This window comes from Sinocyclocheilus anshuiensis, unplaced genomic scaffold (assembly GCF_001515605.1).
Source record: "Sinocyclocheilus anshuiensis isolate Anshui unplaced genomic scaffold, SAMN03320099.WGS_v1.1 scaffold987, whole genome shotgun sequence".
Classification (NCBI taxonomy): domain Eukaryota; kingdom Metazoa; phylum Chordata; class Actinopteri; order Cypriniformes; family Cyprinidae; genus Sinocyclocheilus; species Sinocyclocheilus anshuiensis.
In genome coordinates, this window is record NW_015542416.1 from 148,321 (window position 1) to 168,909 (window position 20,589).

Below are 20,589 nucleotides of genomic sequence, written 5' to 3' on the forward strand. Positions count from 1 at the left end.
TGAGTGAGTGAGTGAGTGTGTGAGTGAGTGAGTGAGTGTGAGTGAGTGAGTGAGTGTGTGTGTCTGAGTGAGTGAGTGTGTGTGTGTCTGTGTCTATGTCTGTGTCTGTGAGTGTGTGTCTGTGTCTGTGTCTGTTTGTATGTGTGTGTCTGTGAGAGTGTGTGTCTGTGTCAGTGTCAGTGTCTGTGTCTGTGTGAGTGAGTGTGTCTGAGTGAGTGTGTGTGTGTGTCTGTGTCTATGTCTATGTCTATGTCAGTGTCAGTGTCAGTGTGTGTCTGTGTGAGTGAGTGTGTCTGTGTCTGTGTGAGTGAGTGTGTGTGTGTGTGTGTCTGTGTCTATGTCTGTGTCTGTGAGTGTGTGTCTGTGTCTGTGTCTGTGTCTGTTTCAGTGTCAGTGTCTGTGAGAGTGTGTGTGTCTGTGTCTGTGTCAGTGTCTGTGTCTGTGTGAGTGAGTGTGTGTGTGTCTGTGTCTATGTCTGTGTCTGTGAGTGTGTGTCTGTGTCTGTGTCTGTTTCAGTGTCAGTGTCTGTGAGAGTGTGTGTCTGTGTCAGTGTCAGTGTCTGTGTGAGTGAGTGTGTCTGTGTCTATGTCTGTGTCTGTGAGAGTGTGTGTGCGTGTGTGTGTGTCTGTGTCTGTGTCTGTGAGAGTGTGTGTGTGTGTGTGTGTCAGTGTCAGTGTCTGTGTCTGTGAGAGTGTGTGTGAGTGTGAGTGTGAGTGTGTGTGTGTGTGAGTGTGTATGTGTGAGTGAGTGAGTGTGTGTGAGTGTGAGTGTGTGTGAGTGTGAGTGTGTGTGAGTGTGAGTGTGTGTGTGTGTGTGAGGAGTTGTGTGTGTGTGAGTGTGAGTGTGTGTATCCGCGAGGTGCTTCAGTGTGAATGCTATGTATGAGTGTGACTGATGAAGCTGGTTAGCGTGTCGTTACTCTGATGGTCTGTCTCTGGTCTGCAGTCAGTGTTCCGCAGCTCTCCGCTGCTCGGCTGCTTTCTCTTCGGTCTGCCGCTAGGCGTCATCAGCCTCATGTGCTACGGCATCTGCACGGCCGAGTCTGACGACGACACGGAGCTGATGAAGAGAGACGGCTTCACGGACGAGGAAGAGGAGGAGGGCGAGGAGGAAGAGCAGCAGCGGCTGACGGCCGGAGCAGAGGGAGAGGAGGAGGAAGACGCAGAGAAGATCGAGCAAAAGAGTCCGACTGAAAAAAAGGTGGATTAATGAGAAACGAAGGCCTAGAATCTCCTCACTGGGTTTCATTGGATTATTCGTTTTCTAATTCTTTATTTTCAGTTTCCCTAAATGTCAGCCAAATTCAAAGTCTTGTTTCTGGAAACTTCGGGAGCAGTCTTGGAGCTCCGCATGTGACTGTACTGAGTTACAAAAGCACACCGACGCAAACACTGACTGTTCTAAAGGGGCGGGTCTTTGTGCTTATTAATAATCATTACTGTAATAATGTGCCCTTATGAGCCGTTCTCTATCGTCACTTTAAATCATGTGTGGAGTGCAGCGGAGACGTGCTAAACGACCGATCTCTCACTGGACTCGCTTCCTACTCTCTCTGTTATGTTTTGGATGAGAAAGTGCAGTTACTGTTGATCTAGACTTGATCTCCGGAGGATTGTTTTACATGAGATTTGTTACGTTATCAAAGCATAATGACCGCACATGAATGCTTTTCTCCTGCTTGCTGCACAGATGTGATCTCGCAGAATGTAGGAGTCTAGTGAAGCTATTCTAGCTTATGATCTGTTTATTTCTCTGTGAAATGATGAAGGAAGGCTTGGGTTTTATCATATGCACTGAACACATTGACACACAGCAGCTTCAGGTTCAGTTGATGTTTTTAATAGTCTCAGTCCTGGAGAAAACATCATCTTCTGTAGGTGCTACATTTAACATTAAACAGCAGGTAGGCTCAGTGTATGTGTTTTACAGATATAAGGCTTTATATGTCAGCTGTTCTCAGCATCGATTACCAAAATTTACTCCGTAACTGTTAAGTTCATGAAAAATTAAAGATGCAGAACTTTTATTTAGATTCTCAAAACTACAGCAAATCACTGTAAACGGTGTAAGTATGTGAGCGATCTTTAGATGAGCTTCATCTGATCTCAGACACACATCGAGCCAAAGCTGTCCTTACACAAGAACATTGACGAGTGTCTGAAGCTCTTTATGATCACTGTAATGGAGAAACGTTGCTAACATTGCCTTCACATTCCCTTCATGATGCCTGCTGTTATTATAGGGATTCTCATGTTTTAACACATAATTGTCTTAATGCTTCTGCTGTGTTCATTAAACGTTTCTTTGTCTCTCTCTCGTTCTGCGTCCTTCCCTCACATCCGTATCACGGTAGAGTAGACCGATTAGATTCGTGATTTCATCCGTCTGAAAGGTATTTGTTGGGATTTATAACAGTGCTGCTTTTGATGAAAGATGCAGTCTCTTTTTATTTTTCCATCCCAGATGTTTGTTATTCATAGATATTGATCAGGTGTTAGTGATGTAAGATGTGTCTTTACAAACTTGTTTGTCTCCTGTCCACATATTTATAAAGGGCCCATCATGAACAGCAAAGTTCTGCCAAAAACAATTACAGTCAATAAAGAACTCCATGTTTGACACATTTTTGTGGAGCTGTAATTCATTAAAAGCCTCATCATGTGTAATTATGACCAGTCATTGTCACTTCAGAGTCTTCATGCCGGTCCATCGCTGAAGGACTTGAGCTTGCTCTGTCAGTGTGAGGTCACGGGGTCACGGGGTCAGCGCTGCTGGATCCAGAGGGTGTCTCACTGTATCCGGCGGCTGATCGCTGTCTGCTTCTGTTTATTTAAAGTGTTGCTACTGTACATGTAGAAGAGTTTCAGGAACCAGCTTCTAATGTGAACCCTTTACCACAAGAAAGCCAAAGACTCGTTACAGAACCTGTAAGTCCAACTTTGAACCTTTTTGGAGGCAGAAGTTCATATTTACTTCTTTTTTTTTGATCTCCAGTGGATCAATCTTTTGTCCAACACATATTCTTGGCTCATAGAGTCTGCTGTTTTCAATTGATCACATAACTCTTTTCTCTGAGAAGAAGATATTCTCGTCCCTGAATGAATCAGATGCATAAATAGCAGTCAGTCTTATATTAAGAAAGGGCTGGGTTATGTGAATGAAGGTTATTTTAGCATGCTTGTACAGTCCTAAGACTTGTTCCATGTAATGTTTGTGGTTTCTGGAATCTTTTCATCAAGACAGCAAGAGCATGAAGCAGGTTTCAGACTTTATTTTAAGCGCAGATGGTTTTAGTCTGGTTTAAACCTCAAGACAGAAACACACTCAGTCCTGGCACATGTGCGCTTATGTTTCTGCTGGACAGTCTTACTCTGTGATTTCACCGAAGCCGTGCTTCATTTGACATCAGAAAAATGATTCTTTCTGTTCTGGAATGGTTTCTTACACTGGTATACATAGATTAACGTGTTTGCTTATATCTGCTTTAGAGTTTCAGAAGAGATCTGAACAGTGACAATCTTTATTCTTTCCACTATTCTATCATTTATGGTGCTATACTTTTACTGTACATCACCAATTCACATTTGTGTCTATTTTTATGTATGAATGAGGTGAAACATCTAAAGCAACGTTGACCATTAAAACACAATTAACAGCACTATTAAAGGGACAGTTCACCCTGAAAATGTAAATGATGACAATATTAATGTTTGGGTGAACTAAGAGCTATGAAAGAGTGTTTATTGTTGGTGTCCGTTTAAAAGAATATCAGGCTCTGGATAATTTGATTAATACATGAAACTCCGTAAGAGCAGCATAAGAGCAGAAAACACGAGAGGAAAAACCTGAGCTTGCAGAACAGGACTGATCAGAGAGAAAATAATAAAGTGCAAAGAGGAGCCAAGATTTCCAGCAGCTCTTGATGATATTTTTAATAAGCAAATGCAGTCTGTTCTGTTCGTGTTCAATATGTTTGATATTTCTCTTCCAGCACACAAACACACATGATGCCAGAGGCTTTCAAGTTACACAAATGACCAAAGAAAGTCAAGTCACCTTTATTTATATAGTGCTTTTAACAATACAGATTGTGTCAAAGCAGCTTTACAGTATTAAATAAGTAAAGTAGTGTGTAATAATGCAAAACGACAATAGTAAACACATTTTCAGTTAAAGGCAGTTCATCATTGAATTCAGTGATGTCATCAACCAGCTCACTTCAGTTTAAATAGTGTCTGTGCAATCAAGTGTGTGTGTGTGTGTGTGTGTGTGTGTGTGTGTGAGAGAGAGAAAGAGAGAGAGAATGTGCGTGTGTGTGTGAGAGACAGAGAATGTGTGTGTGAGAGACAGAGAATGTGTGTGTGAGAGACAGAGAATGTGTGTGTGAGAGACAGAGAATGTGTGTGTGAGAGACAGAGAATGTGTGTGTGAGAGACAGAGAATGTGTGTGTGAGAGACAGAGAATGTGTGTGTGAGAGACAGAGAATGTGTGTGTGAGAGACAGAGAATGTGTGTGTGAGAGACAGAGAATGTGTGTGTGAGAGACAGAGAATGTGTGTGTGAGAGACAGAGAATGTGTGTGTGAGAGACAGAGAATGTGTGTGTGAGAGACAGAGAATGTGTGTGTGAGAGACAGAGAATGTGTGTGTGAGAGACAGAGAATGTGTGTGTGAGAGACAGAGAATGTGTGTGTGAGAGACAGAGAATGTGTGTGTGAGAGACAGAGAATGTGTGTGTGAGAGACAGAGAATGTGTGTGTGAGAGACAGAGAATGTGTGTGTGAGAGACAGAGAATGTGTGTGTGAGAGACAGAGAATGTGTGTGTGAGAGACAGAGAATGTGTGTGTGAGAGACAGAGAATGTGTGTGTGAGAGACAGAGAATGTGTGTGTGAGAGACAGAGAATGTGTGTGTGAGAGACAGAGAATGTGTGTGTGAGAGACAGAGAATGTGTGTGTGAGAGACAGAGAATGTGTGTGTGAGAGACAGAGAATGTGTGTGTGAGAGACAGAGAATGTGTGTGTGAGAGACAGAGAATGTGTGTGTGAGAGACAGAGAATGTGTGTGTGAGAGACAGAGAATGTGTGTGTGAGAGACAGAGAATGTGTGTGTGAGAGACAGAGAATGTGTGTGTGAGAGACAGAGAATGTGTGTGTGAGAGACAGAGAATGTGTGTGTGAGAGACAGAGAATGTGTGTGTGAGAGACAGAGAATGTGTGTGTGAGAGACAGAGAATGTGTGTGTGAGAGACAGAGAATGTGTGTGTGAGAGACAGAGAATGTGTGTGTGAGAGACAGAGAATGTGTGTGTGAGAGACAGAGAATGTGTGTGTGAGAGACAGAGAATGTGTGTGTGAGAGACAGAGAATGTGTGTGTGAGAGACAGAGAATGTGTGTGTGAGAGACAGAGAATGTGTGTGTGAGAGACAGAGAATGTGTGTGTGAGAGACAGAGAATGTGTGTGTGAGAGACAGAGAATGTGTGTGTGAGAGACAGAGAATGTGTGTGTGAGAGACAGAGAATGTGTGTGTGAGAGACAGAGAATGTGTGTGTGAGAGACAGAGAATGTGTGTGTGAGAGACAGAGAATGTGTGTGTGAGAGACAGAGAATGTGTGTGTGAGAGACAGAGAATGTGTGTGTGAGAGACAGAGAATGTGTGTGTGAGAGACAGAGAATGTGTGTGTGAGAGACAGAGAATGTGTGTGTGAGAGACAGAGAATGTGTGTGTGAGAGACAGAGAATGTGTGTGTGAGAGACAGAGAATGTGTGTGTGAGAGACAGAGAATGTGTGTGTGAGAGACAGAGAATGTGTGTGTGAGAGACAGAGAATGTGTGTGTGAGAGACAGAGAATGTGTGTGTGAGAGACAGAGAATGTGTGTGTGAGAGACAGAGAATGTGTGTGTGAGAGACAGAGAATGTGTGTGTGAGAGACAGAGAATGTGTGTGTGAGAGACAGAGAATGTGTGTGTGAGAGACAGAGAATGTGTGTGTGAGAGACAGAGAATGTGTGTGTGAGAGACAGAGAATGTGTGTGTGAGAGACAGAGAATGTGTGTGTGAGAGACAGAGAATGTGTGTGTGAGAGACAGAGAATGTGTGTGTGAGAGACAGAGAATGTGTGTGTGAGAGACAGAGAATGTGTGTGTGAGAGACAGAGAATGTGTGTGTGAGAGACAGAGAATGTGTGTGTGAGAGACAGAGAATGTGTGTGTGAGAGACAGAGAATGTGTGTGTGAGAGACAGAGAATGTGTGTGTGAGAGACAGAGAATGTGTGTGTGAGAGACAGAGAATGTGTGTGTGAGAGACAGAGAATGTGTGTGTGAGAGACAGAGAATGTGTGTGTGAGAGACAGAGAATGTGTGTGTGAGAGACAGAGAATGTGTGTGTGAGAGACAGAGAATGTGTGTGTGAGAGACAGAGAATGTGTGTGTGAGAGACAGAGAATGTGTGTGTGAGAGACAGAGAATGTGTGTGTGAGAGACAGAGAATGTGTGTGTGAGAGACAGAGAATGTGTGTGTGAGAGACAGAGAATGTGTGTGTGAGAGACAGAGAATGTGTGTGTGAGAGACAGAGAATGTGTGTGTGAGAGACAGAGAATGTGTGTGTGAGAGACAGAGAATGTGTGTGTGAGAGACAGAGAATGTGTGTGTGAGAGACAGAGAATGTGTGTGTGAGAGACAGAGAATGTGTGTGTGAGAGACAGAGAATGTGTGTGTGAGAGACAGAGAATGTGTGTGTGAGAGACAGAGAATGTGTGTGTGAGAGACAGAGAATGTGTGTGTGAGAGACAGAGAATGTGTGTGTGAGAGACAGAGAATGTGTGTGTGAGAGACAGAGAATGTGTGTGTGAGAGACAGAGAATGTGTGTGTGAGAGACAGAGAATGTGTGTGTGAGAGACAGAGAATGTGTGTGTGAGAGACAGAGAATGTGTGTGTGAGAGACAGAGAATGTGTGTGTGAGAGACAGAGAATGTGTGTGTGAGAGACAGAGAATGTGTGTGTGAGAGACAGAGAATGTGTGTGTGAGAGACAGAGAATGTGTGTGTGAGAGACAGAGAATGTGTGTGTGAGAGACAGAGAATGTGTGTGTGAGAGACAGAGAATGTGTGTGTGAGAGACAGAGAATGTGTGTGTGAGAGACAGAGAATGTGTGTGTGAGAGACAGAGAATGTGTGTGTGAGAGACAGAGAATGTGTGTGTGAGAGACAGAGAATGTGTGTGTGAGAGACAGAGAATGTGTGTGTGAGAGACAGAGAATGTGTGTGTGAGAGACAGAGAATGTGTGTGTGAGAGACAGAGAATGTGTGTGTGAGAGACAGAGAATGTGTGTGTGAGAGACAGAGAATGTGTGTGTGAGAGACAGAGAATGTGTGTGTGAGAGACAGAGAATGTGTGTGTGAGAGACAGAGAATGTGTGTGTGAGAGACAGAGAATGTGTGTGTGAGAGACAGAGAATGTGTGTGTGAGAGACAGAGAATGTGTGTGTGAGAGACAGAGAATGTGTGTGTGAGAGACAGAGAATGTGTGTGTGAGAGACAGAGAATGTGTGTGTGAGAGACAGAGAATGTGTGTGTGAGAGACAGAGAATGTGTGTGTGAGAGAGAATGTGTGTGTGTGTGAGAGAAAGAGAGAGAGAATGTGTGTGTGTGTGAGAGAGAGAGAGAGAAAGAGAATGTGTGTGTGTGTGTGTGTGAGAGAAAGAGAGAGAGAATGTGTGTGTGTGTGTGAGAGAGAGAGAGAGAGAGCGCGCCCTCTACAGTCAGTGGTCGCTATGGTAACGTCAGTGCTATCGACGGCGCCGCAGACGCGTAGAGCATCAGACGCGTTTTACGCAACGAAATAACGCGTTAGCGGACGTATGCGGACAAACACACACCATACATGTCATCTCTGAGGATTATGAGACGGACACTCAAATCTCCGTTATTCAGGATGCCGTGGATGGTGCCTTTTCTTCATTTCTACTGGAACTTTCCATTAACTCGCGCTCCGTTTCTGCAGCTGTCTGCAGCGCGCGACCGACGCACAGATCCGCTCCTGAAGAGCGCTGCGTGATGATGAGGATGATGAAGATGGTGTGTGTGTTTGTGTGTTATGATCGGAAGGGTCCGGGATCGATGGAGGATCGACTGTGGTGTTGATGATGATGATGATGATGATGCGCCACAGCACCTGACAGCTCCATCTGAGGCGGATTAGTGACTTACACCTTATACTGCACATCATTCCTCCTCATCTCACTGTGTGGGCAGATATCAGCATCACTGGACACATGAGCTCTGAGACACATGTAAGTTATGACATTGCTTTGTCCAATTATTTTCATCAAGGTCCATTTTGTTCACTCAGACGTGAGCTGCTTTCGCTGTAAACACACACCTGCGCGTGAGGAGCTGAGGATCCGTCACGTGCTTCTGCTGTAGGAATGGTGAGGAAAAACATCATCAGTGTAATGGTAAAAGAACTGTTACAGCCCCCTGCTATGTGTCAACAAAGGAAATAAGCACAGCGAGAGCATCAGGAGTCTGACTGTAGTGTAGTGCAATAGTATGTTAACATGAAGCCAAAAATAGTTTGGTCCACTGATCTGTAATACCTGGGTCGCTTATGACGTCACAGACGTGAAGCTGTCACACTCCTTCTTTTGAATATTGAAATCATCTGAGCTGAATGAGAAAACGTTATCTAAAATATCTGAAGTCTCCCTGAACATTTTTATAGCACAAACATCCTAAGCATGTAAATATTATTTGTAAAGATGGGGAAAGTTACGTTTATATTCATAAGTTAACAGTAGTGAACATCAGATCAGTAGAGGGATTCACAAACGTGTTCATTCTGAAATCTGAAGACAGATTTATGCTTTGTGCTAAACATAATTTGCCAGTTATCAACTGTGGTTATGAAGTTAAAATACTGATTTAAACATTGGTCAAATTAATAATTAATTCAACGGTTTATACATAACCCATAAATCCTATGCAAACTGCAAACACAATACATTTGGCACTGTTCTGTAACTTTTTAACAGTCATTGTTATGTTGATTAATAATCATAAAAAAACATTAGGAAATAAAATAAACATCACAAATATATACAAAAATAAGCTGACTATATTTGGACTTGAAAACATGAAACTTTATTTCCAAGCATTTATACGAGCAAGATGATGCATAGTAAACTTTGAATGTGTAAAAGCCCATATGCTTTTCAGATAATGTGAAGTAACAATTCATTTAGATATATCCTAAAAACTGATGGTGAGCGATTGAGAATCAGGGCTTTGGCTGTCAGTTAAACACTTCACTTTGTGATTCTGTGAGCAGCCAGTCGTTTATATTTACAGATCAGTGGTATAGTTTAAGAGAAAGACTGTATTAGTAGTACAGGTGTAAGAGTACACTTTAAATGGTTACAAAGTGAATGCAGGAAGCAGTTCATAATACTGTACAGGTGTGAAGATTATTACCTGATCGCAGTCAGCACCTGTGTGACTTTAGCCAACAAAATAGCCCATTTGGTAAGGAGGAGGGCTTGCAACAGAAAACAAATGTCTTTGTTCATTTATAAATGGTGAAACTAGTGAAATACAGCCATATAAAAGCACAAACACAGCAACCTAGGACAAATATGAATAACGATAAAAGTCAGCACACTCTGAATACTCAAGTGCCATAAATATTACTCCAGCGGATGAAGCATTAGAATGAAATGAGTTGCTAGGGGTTTGATGCTTTATTTGCCAGGCCTGCATCATGGTTCATAAACAGCCTGTGCTGAAATGTGCTGAACAATCAAGATCCTGCATTGATGCGATCAGATACTTTGTTAAAATAAGCCTCAGCCCTTCCTAATATCGATCCTTCGGAAGTAGAGATGTGAGTTTCTGTAGCCAGGAGTCTCAGCATCCGCTCAGATAAATGACAGCTGTAATGGGAAGCTGTGCAGTGAGGAGGAACTGAGTTTTATACTATAATGAGCTCCTGTAGGACATAACCTAGGCATTGCCGATATACCGGTTTAAAGGACAAGCCAGTACAATGTTTTAAAAACAGATGAAACACCATTCATACTAATTTGTAGAAAGTTAATGTGGCTTTTGTAAATGCAGTCTTACAGTTTGGTTAGGGTTAACAGGACTGCAGGACATGTTTGATACTAAAGAGTTATTTAAGGTGCATTAAGCCGGGAAAGAGAACTCAAATCAGCACTGCACACTATTTGACAGACGTCTTTCTGTGCTTGAGCTTCCAGAAAACCAGAGGAATGCAGATAGTATAATTTGTGCTTAACTCAGATGTACACCTAAACAGCCAATTATTCACAGAGACAATTATTCTGTTTTATTGTAAATTTAATTTCTAAAGTATTAGTAGTACCAGAATACTAGTGTTAGATTAACCTACCTGAAATACTCATATAGCTATTTATTTTCTATCTTTATTCTATTGAATTTTTCATATAATTTTTTGTTTGTCTCTGTTATTTTATTACTATTTATTCAATAATTGTTTGAAGACTTTTTACCTACAGCCTAGCATTAGTATTTGCTGAGATATCAAAATAGGTATGAACAATTGTGAAATTTTCTCTGGTATGTAACATTTTGTTATCGTAACAACCTTATTTCCAGAAAAAAAATATGCTATTTATGATTTTGGCTAGGGCTGCATGATTAATCGACTGCGATAGTCACGCGCATCTCGTCAGTAAAGCGGTTCTGTGATCAGTATAAATCTCCAGCACCTGCTTTCAGATGGAGTAGCATTTACTACACAGAGCCGTAGTTCAAAAAAATCAATACAAGACAATATAATCATACGATTATGAAATTGAAGAAATCGTTCAGCGATAATGACAGCTGTTTGAGTAGCTTCTCAGTGAACTACGGCTCTGTGTAGTAAATGCTGCTCCATCTGAAAGCATGTGAATATACCACATTTAATAACATGTTTTTACTCCAAACTCACTTCATAACGTCAGTCGAGTGTTTGAAATAAATCCTTCTGTGAGATGATGTGGCTTCTTACACAGAATAAGGCACGCAACATATTTCATAGCATTCTAAGCAGTGATAAAGGCATTGCATTATTATATTCTTTATTATAATGGAAATTATAATAAGAGGAACTCAGATAAATCATATATTGCCGTAGTTGTGTGTTAATTAGTCACGCTGAATCAATGAAAGCAGTTAAATCTTCTGTTTATTCGGCTAGTGCTATAGGGATTGCATGGGTTTCTTCTGCGAGGCGTATTTAGAGTTTCTCTGGCCTTCAGATGGAGATTTACTGCTGATCACAGAACCCTGCTTCTCTGACAAGATACGCACGACTATCGCAGCTTTTGCCTAATCGTGATTGCGATTTCATTTCGATTTATCGTGCAGCCCTAATTTTGGCCATATCGCCAATCCCAGTCATAACCCCCTTAATGTCAAATTGATTTTATATATTGTTCAAATAAAGGAATTTCACTCATATTTTGTTTCTGTTTTTCAACAGTGTATCACACTGTGGAAGCCAAAGAAAACGCTTACCAGAGTCCAAGTTAATAACAGCTGAAACAAGCACCCATTATCATTTGTGTCATGAAAAACATTCCCATTGAACGAGAAGGTAAAGTGGGGAGAGGGAAACCAGATTAAATCATGGGAGAGGAGTGCTAAAGCCAGCAAACAAAGGGAAGATGTGGTGGCCAGTGGTTTGGAGGTCCATAGGGTGGCCTGCATTTGCAGCGTCTCTATTTCTAGCAGTGGGAGCTTCATTCTCTGAAGTCTTTAATGCTACAGGGAAAGATATTTTTAGTGACTTTGGACAATTCCAGATTACTGAGAATGGGCCACCAGAGCTACGTAAACTCCAAGCCACTAATCTTCACCCTAACTTATACTTTAACCGAGATGATGTGCCACTGTTGAGACAAAGGTCAACTACGACTCACAGCCACATCTTTAAAGTGATCCGGACGGCTGTGCTGACGATGCTCTCCGCCGGCCCGCTCTACATGCCACCCACAAAGCATGAGGAGTTCACCAGCAAGTGGAACGAGATTTATGGAAACAACCTCCCGCCTCTGGCCCTCTACTGCCTCCTGTATCCCGAGGACACCACAGCAATGCAGTTCCTGATTAAGTTCATGGACCGAATGTCAGAGTATCCTGACTGGAAAGTAAGCAGTGCACCAAACGATGAAGTTCCGATGGCTCATTCGCTCACTGGATTTGCTACTGCTTTTGACTTCATCTACTCATTGCTGGATCAGAAGCGCCGAGACCTGTACTTAAAGAAGATTTCTGCTGAAACCCAAGCACTCTACGAGAAGTCAAAGTACAGGGGCTGGGGGAAGCAGTTTCTTCAAAACCATCAAACCACTAATATAGTTGCTATTCTGACTGGAGCAATAGTGGTGGGTGCACATGATGACACTCAGTCGAGGGTTTGGAAACAGGTATCTGTAAATTACATGGAGAAGACGATGTTTCTGTTAAGTCACGTTGTAGACGGCTCTCTGGACGAGGGAGTTGCATACGGGAGTTACACAGCAAAGTCAATCACGCAATATGTTTTCCTGGCGAAGCGCCACTTCAGCATAGACAACACGCAGAATAATTGGCTGCGTACTCATTTCTGGTTTTATTACGCCAGTTTGCTTCCGGGCTTTCAGAGAACGGTTGGTATAGGGGACTCAAACTATAACTGGTTCTATGGACCAGAGAGCCAGCTAGTCTTTTTAGATTCATTTGTGATCAAAAACGGGTCAGGGAATTGGCTGGCACAGCAGATTAGGAAGCACAGACCTAAAGACGGTCCCATGGGTCAGTCCTTTGCCCAGCGCTGGACGACGCTTGACACAGAGTTCATCTGGTATAACGCCGACCTTACACCACAGCCCCCTTATGATCACAATAAGGCTAAGATGCACCTCTTCTCAAACTGGGGTGTGGTGACTTACGGGGCTGGTTTATCTGTTGCACAAGGCAACACCTTCGTCTCGTTTAAATCTGGTAAGCTGGGTGGTCGGGCGGTGTTTGACATTGTCCACACCAAGCCTTACTCATGGGTGGATGGCTGGAACAGCTTTAACCCTGGTCACGAGCACCCAGACCAAAACTCGTTTACTTTCGCCCCTAATGGACAAGTGTTTGTTTCTGAGGCTTTATATGGCCCCAAATACAGCTTCCTAAACAACGTGCTGGTGTTCAGCCCTTCCCCGACGAGCCAGTGTAATGTCCCTTGGGAAGGACAGCTCGGGGAATGTGCCAAGTGGCTCCGCTGGACAGACTCAGGGGTCGGAGACTCTGCGGGAGAGCTGATCGCTGCTTCTGCTCATGGAGATGCTATGTTTGTGAGCGGAGAAGCGGCTGCGGCGTATTCCTCAGCCATGAGACTGAAGAGCGTGTACCGAGCCCTGCTTCTCCTCAACTCACAGACTCTTGTGGTACTTGACCACATTGAGAAAAGAGATGACTCACCGGTGAACGCTGTCAGTGCATTCTTTCATAATCTTGATATTGACTTTAAATACGTGCCCCATAGTTTCACAGACAGGTACAATGGGGCATTGATGGATGTCTGGGATGCTCATTACAAAATCTTCTGGTTTGACAGTCAGGGACGCAGCCCTGATACACAAATACAGGAGGCTGAGCAGGAGGCCGAGTTTAAAAAGAGGTGGACGCAGTTTATCAACGTCACCTTCCCTTTCACGGATTCGGTGGATAGGATGGTGTATGTGATGCACGGGCCTTACGTTAAAGTTTCCAACTGCAGATTCATTGAAAGCAGTAAGAACGGACTCAAACTTTCTCTTGTCATCAATAACACTGAGAAAATAGTTTCCATAGTAACCAATCACAAGGACATTGGGGCACGTTCCAGCTATCTGGGCTTTGGGGGTTACGCTAAGGTGGAAGACAGACATCAGGTTATCCGTTTTGGCTTGGGGACGCAGCTTGTCCCCAAACAGACTAAACTGCATAATCACCTCTTTGACTTTGGAGTTACCCTGAATGTCATAGCTGGGGTAATACTGTGTGTGGCCATTGTTTTTTTGACCCTACAGCGAAAGTTTTACGTTTGCTTTAGCAGACTGATGCGTTACGCTTTGCTTTCGGTGTTAATGCTGTGGATAACTGAGCTTGTGTTCGTCTCGAACAGCTGCGATCAGCTCCTGTGTAAGGTGAAGTGGCGCGGAGCCACCACAGACCCGGAGCTTAGCAAACAAATGAGGCTTTATGACCAGCATCAGCTCCCTCTGCCCACGGTAGTGATCACCACGCTACCTGGCTCTGGATCTGACATCCTTAAGCACCTTTTCTACAACAACACAGACTTTGTCTACCTGCGCATCCCTACAGAACACTTGGATATACCCGAAACAGAGTTCGAATTTGACTCTTTAGTAGATGCTTGTGAATGGACGCGGTCAGAAGCCCAGTGTGGGCGTTTTAAAATGATTCAGGGCTGGCTGCATTCACTGGTTCACAACACCCACTTATTCCTGCAGAACATCCCACTCCACGACACCAGCCGCCTGAAACTGGCCCAAAGAGTGAGCCTCTCCCAGGACAAGAGGAGGAGGCTGAGGAGGAGAGAGTCCAAGGCTGAGATGAAAGGCCGGGTGCGAGTCGACAGGGACGTTGAGTATGTCCGAGAGCTGAGGAGACACACGGTGGACTATCCTAACGCCCGTGTGGTTCTCAATCTCTGCAGCGGCAGCTGGGCTCTCAAGCTGCCCTTTCTCCAAGAAGTTATCGGCCCTTCTCTGAGAGCCATCTACATCGTCAGGGACCCTCGTGCATGGATTTATCTGATGCTGTATAATAGCAAACCCAGCCTTTACTCACTCAAGAACATTCCCCAGCATCTAGCTCTTATTTTCAAGCAGGACATGGTGAGCGACAGGTGCCCGACCGCTTTTGCCGCTGAGTTTAGGAAGCTGTGGCAGCTCATATCCCTTTCAGAGACCAATCCTGTGCTGTTGCTGGCCCATCTGTGGCTCGCTCACACCGCTGCTGTCCTCAGAGTCACAGCTACCTTATCTGAAGAGTCCTATCTTCAAGTCAGGTTTGAGGACGTTGTGAACTATCCTCAAGAGACGGCTGAGAAGATACACTCTTTCCTTGGAATCCCTGTATCTCCTTCAGCCCTGAATCAGCTCATGTTCACCACCTCCACAAACTTGTATAACCTGATGTATGAAGGGGACATATCACCAGCCAACATTGACAAATGGAGGAGAAACATGCCAAGGAGAGATATCAGACTCATAGAGTACACATGTGGATTCCTGATGAGGCAGCTGGGCTATCCCAGGTTCTCTGATTAATTAGCTGCAGGCCAGCTGCTGTCATTCGTCTCTTCTATCTGATTGTGTTATATTTTTGCACAAATTTTAGTTGCAAACAATGTAAAGTGAAAATGAAAGAACTAGGCACAAGAATTTAACTTCAGTCTGTGATTCTGCACCATGTCCAATCTGACATACAACATTTTGTACTACAATCACATATCATATACTGATTTTATTAAATTTGGTGCAAACGGCAATTTATAGTGGATAATGCACTGACAGTGACAAGGTCATGCAGTTGAGGCTCACGTAGCCTGTCTGTGTGTGAAAGAATCTCGTGAAGAAATCAAAACAAATGAACGCAACTGCACACAGAAGAAACATACTGCAGTAAAAATGAAGTTTTTATATTTATAACATATGATAACGTGACACGACCAAGAGTGCAGTTTACCCAGAAAGCCAGTATGACTGCAAATTTGACATTGATTTTATGCAAGAGTTCAAACAATTAGTTAATATTAAGTGACTTACATTTTAGACACAGTCAATGCTGACTGTTTGTGCTTGATTTAACAAAAATAGTTCCAAACAAAGATCACAGCATTAGTCGTGCATGTCTGAGCAACACACATGGTGTTTTGTTACCAAATGATTCAGTTTATCAAACAATTCAATGATTCAATAACCCATTCATAAAGACTGGGACTTGGTTCATTCTTGAATGAATCAGCCATCTGAATGAATCGTTTGAATCAATAGGCGCGTTCGACTTGAAGCAGCGCTCTGCAGAATGATCACTGTTATTTATTACTAAATTAAAAATGAAACACCCAAAACTGTATATGGCATCATCATGAAGATGAACTATATGTTTATGTGTGAAATTCTGGAGGGGACGTCGGATGGCGTCACGTGGGGATGTAATGACGTGTGCCATTAATCGAACTATCTACTATAACATGTAAAACGGGAACATGAAAGGAATATTCTAAAAGCAACTCATGTAAACACCATAATCATAATATTGTCTTATTCAGAATAAGGTAAATAATTAGATTATTGTTGTCCATGTAAATATAGTCAGTGACTCACTCAATAAGACAGTCACTTGCTGCCGCCTGCTGGCAGTTTACTTTCATATTTAAAAGTATTTTATATTTGCATATTACAATAAAAAAAAACTTTTAATTTCAAATTGTAATTTAAAACATAACATTATTTATGCAGTTGTAATTTTGCAGCGTAAATGCATTCATGGCATGCTACATTTGAGCTTCATTACATTTGTCTGTGTAAAAATGCATCTAAATGCCACTTCAGCTGCTTCACTTTATTCTGCAGTGGAAAGATCTGTTTTGTTGATTGGTAACAGTCCTATAGTGTCTCATTATATTAACTGTAATTATTAGTAAAATATAACTATTTGATATGAAATATTATGCATACATTTAATAAGTTTAGTAAAAAGACTGCCTTTTATATAGGCAAAACTGACCTGGAAATCAGTTTAAGTAAATTTTAGTATGCAGTCATGAACTTAAATCATATAAAATGTAATTTCCCAGCAAAATAATTATGGCCAGTGAAAATGCTGAGTGGCTAGTAGTTTTGGAAAACCACTAGCCACAGTGACTGGTGAGCAAAAAAGTTAATGTCAAGCCCTGTATATATATATATATATATATATATATAGGTCAATATCACCATAGAGTGCCTTTTTAACCTTCACAATACTCACACATTTTGGTCTTAATTTCCCAGTTTCTCAATTTATATCATGTCATAAATAGTAGACACTTAATTACTATAGAAACATATTAGATAAGCTCCCACACATTTCTTAGATAATTATTGGCCATTATTCAAAGCATAAACCATAAGATATGTCCACCCTGTCATGGACATATATATTACTGTTAATTATGTTTTCATTGCAATATTAAAATGCTAATTATATTTTCTGAAAGGTATGATGTCCCTTTCCTAAACAGGGTTATTTGTTTGCTTTCAAATTATAAATACATTAAAGATGTTATGTAAACCCTGTGTTTTTAAAGAATATCATACAATTCACACATGTATTTTTCTTATTTTAAGAAAACTGTGATAATTGGATGCATTTTTGTTTGCATGTTATTGCCCCCACACCTAGCTTTTGAACACGCTGGATTATATAGATATGATTGAATTATTATTTTAAAACCTCAAGATGACGGGGTGGACACATAAAGCAGAACACACAAAGTATGACAAAATATGACAATGAAACATATATTCAACTTCGAAAAAATTAAATAATAATAAATATAATTACATTCTCAATCACATTCACCAACTTACCTCAGCCTGTTGTCCTGATGTCACTAAAGGGGATGGCCTTTTCTTAAAGGGGCGGATTCCCCATTACGACAGGGTGGACAACCATTCAAGGGACATTGACAAACTTCATTTTATTAAATAAAAATATTGTTTTGATTAGCAAATGATCAATACACTCAAATTGAGTAATCTCTTATTTAACAAAATATTAATAGGAGAACAAAATGTTTACATTTTATGATTTTACTATATTCTACTATCATTCAAATTTAATGAGCAGTACATATGAAATAGCAAAATAACACACATCCTCTTACACAAAACTAAAAAAAAATCTAGAAAATGTATCTAAAGAGCCAAGTAATGCTTGTGTATTAATATAACACACCCTTTCATAGTCATTTTTATGTTAAGTTGTCATGGCAAATGAGTTATTTATGTACAGGACTCCAAAAGGCACCCAGTGATATTGACCCATGTGTGTGTGTGAGTGCGTGTGCGTCTGTGTGTGTGTGTCTGTGTGTGTGTCTGTGTGTGTGTGTGTGTGAGTGTGTCAGAGAGACAGAAAGACAGAGTGAATTCGGCAAGGGTGCATTAAATTGATCAAAATTTGAAGAAACACATTTGTTTTCAACTGTGATAAAAAGAATAAAGTGCAAATCAGCGTATTAGAATTATTTCTGAAGGATCGTGTGACACTGAAGAATAATGACTGCTGAAAATTCACAGGAATAAATTATATTTTAAAATATATTAATACAGAAAACGAGCCCTTGTTGAGCAGAAGAGACCTCTTGGAAAAACATTGTACCAACCCATAGATACTCACATTAGTATTCTTTATATTAGACACTGCGTTTCCTATTTAATGATACCGGTAAAGCAGTCACAGTTATCTACATGGTGGTGTGCTGTCTTTAATTTCCAGAGAAAAGTTAAAAATCTAATGCTTATAGCTTCCATATAGTTACATGCAAGTCCAATGGTTGAAGAACTCCACTGTTACATGAACAATACAGTTCAATTCAATCAGTGATTGAAGAGATTGCTGTCCTAAAATAACAGAATTCATTAAGAATGTTTGAATTTTTAGACCTGAAATTGTGTTTTTGACTGAAATAATGTTATAAAACTGTCGCCTGAATGCCAATTTACACAGAATTCCACCAGAAGTAATTTGACAGAGAGCAAGCAGTTATTTTTTCACTTGGCATGAAACAAAGTCTTATCAGAATGTTTTTGTTTAATTTTTTGCTTACAAAAAATTTGCAGAGACACTGTAATAATTCCCTTTAGCCATGTACACACTCACAAACCACTGGCATATTTTTGCTGTTATTTGTGTTCTGTGTCTGCAATCGTGGTCTTTTTTGCATCCAGGGGTGCGTTTTCCCAAAGCATCGTTAGCTGTGGTCTCAAGGTCTGTCATTACCATCATAGTTCAGCGATTCAGTGTTTCCTGAAACCATAGTTCAAACGAACATTCACAAACTGAAGCAACGTAAGGAAACCCACAAAATAACAGAGAACAGACAGTGAAGCAGTCCTCAGATGCCGTGATCATTGTTACAGTAATAATCTGACATTAACTTGGAACTGATTAATTAGCAGAAGTTAGCACTTCACCACCTGCTTGACGTCATTAACAACATATCTAATCAATGTGTCTGAATGACAGATGTGTGACAAAGCTCCTATGTCTTGACTAGTTAGTTTCTGGTCCTGTGGTAGTTAAGTGGGTTATACTGCTGTTGGGGAAACACACTCCTGATAATCTGATGAGGGATTTTATGTTTTAATGTCTCAGTGGCCTTGATCTTAGAGGCCTGCAAGCCCGTCGGGGCCTGACACGCTGAGTCCATTCGGGCCGGGCTCGGGCCATTTTTTTTTTTTACAGGTTGGGCTTGGGTCGGACTCGGGCTCATTTAGCTTCTCTCCCATATACGCGCAGAGCACACATAGGCTACTGTGTGAAATATTGTTATATTGAGTTACTAAAAGTTCCCAAAGCTTCGGGAAAAGCTGCATTTTGGAAGAGTTTTGATTTGATTACCCCGGCAAAGAGTGAGCCTATTGGTCATGTGCAGTGCAAAAAATGCACGCAATACGCTAAAGCGTGCCGCAGAGCCCCAGCAAAAGTAATTAGCCTACCATGAATGTGTCGGGGGAAATAGTAAGGAGATATTTGAATTATTTACTAATAAATTAGTGTTCTTAGTCAGTGTCGCAAAGATGACACCGGGCTCGGGCCGGTAACTCTGATAAGCTGTCGGACATGGGCCGGGCTAGGGACTATATTTGAGGCCTGTGCAGGGCTCTACTTGATCTTTGACTCCTGAAGCTTTTTAAGGTTTGATTTCTCAACATATAATAAAGATGATGTATAATTTTTAACCTGATCAGATGCAGCAAATGCAGTCTTACTACATGTGCTAGAAAACACACCACTTACCCAGATAGCAAACGGATGTGGGCCACTTCAGGCATTGATGCGGCACTGCAGGCCTTCTTATGGCCCGGACAAAATGGATGTGAACCTGAAGTGGGCCACATGTAAAATAGCAAATATGGCCCAAATATCTCAAATCACATGTGGGCCTTTTTAGGCAAAGATGCGGTGCTTATGGCAATGTGTAATCTGAATGTGACCCTAAAGTGGCCCATGTGGTAAATAATGAATATGGCCCAAATATCACAAACCAACAGTGGGCCACCTTTGGCAAAAATGTGGCACAACTGACAAAGGGAAATCTGAGTGTAAACCAAATGTGGCCCACGTATGTTAAAGCTAATGTGGCCCAGTTATCTTAAAACATATGTGGGCCAGTTTTGGCAAATATATGGCACAGTAGCACTGGCTCTTCTGTGTTTGAGCCAAAAGTGGCCCACATATAATGCTACAAATGTGGCCCAGTTATCTTAAAACGTATCTGGGCTAGTTTTGGCAAATATATGGCATATTAACCATTGG

At 41.7% G+C, this 20,589-nt stretch overlaps 2 protein-coding genes across 3 annotated transcripts in view; both read left to right on the forward strand.

Annotated features, from left to right (window-relative positions):
• The window catches only part of tmx3b (thioredoxin related transmembrane protein 3b), a 17,530-nt gene extending 15,221 nt beyond the window's left edge, over positions 1-2,309 (forward strand). The window contains exon 16 of the mRNA XM_016492870.1: positions 946-2,309. Coding sequence (XP_016348356.1) covers positions 946-1,209 — 264 coding nt within the window. The 3' untranslated portion in view covers positions 1,210-2,309. The remainder of the gene's footprint in view (positions 1-945) is intronic.
• A 5,547-nt stretch (positions 2,310-7,856) lies between these two features.
• Positions 7,857-15,436, forward strand: LOC107693467 (dermatan-sulfate epimerase-like protein). Of its 2 annotated transcripts, none has more exons than XM_016492872.1 (2): positions 7,857-8,291; positions 11,507-15,436. In XM_016492872.1, the coding sequence occupies exon 2, from the start codon at positions 11,691-11,693 to the stop codon at positions 15,330-15,332; it is 3,642 nt and encodes a 1,213-aa protein (XP_016348358.1). In that variant the 5' UTR covers positions 7,857-8,291; positions 11,507-11,690; the 3' UTR covers positions 15,333-15,436. The 2 variants fall into 2 exon arrangements, with proteins under 2 accessions (XP_016348358.1, XP_016348359.1); XM_016492873.1 differs by lacking the exon at positions 7,857-8,291 and adding an exon at positions 8,384-8,429.
• Positions 15,437-20,589: the final 5,153 nt, after the last annotated feature.

Bases quoted from the DNA above. Each gene is read 5' to 3' on its own strand.
- LOC107693467 (XM_016492872.1), top strand. From the start codon at position 11,691: ATGTGGTGGCCAGTGGTTTGGAGGTCCATAGGGTGGCCTGCATTTGCA.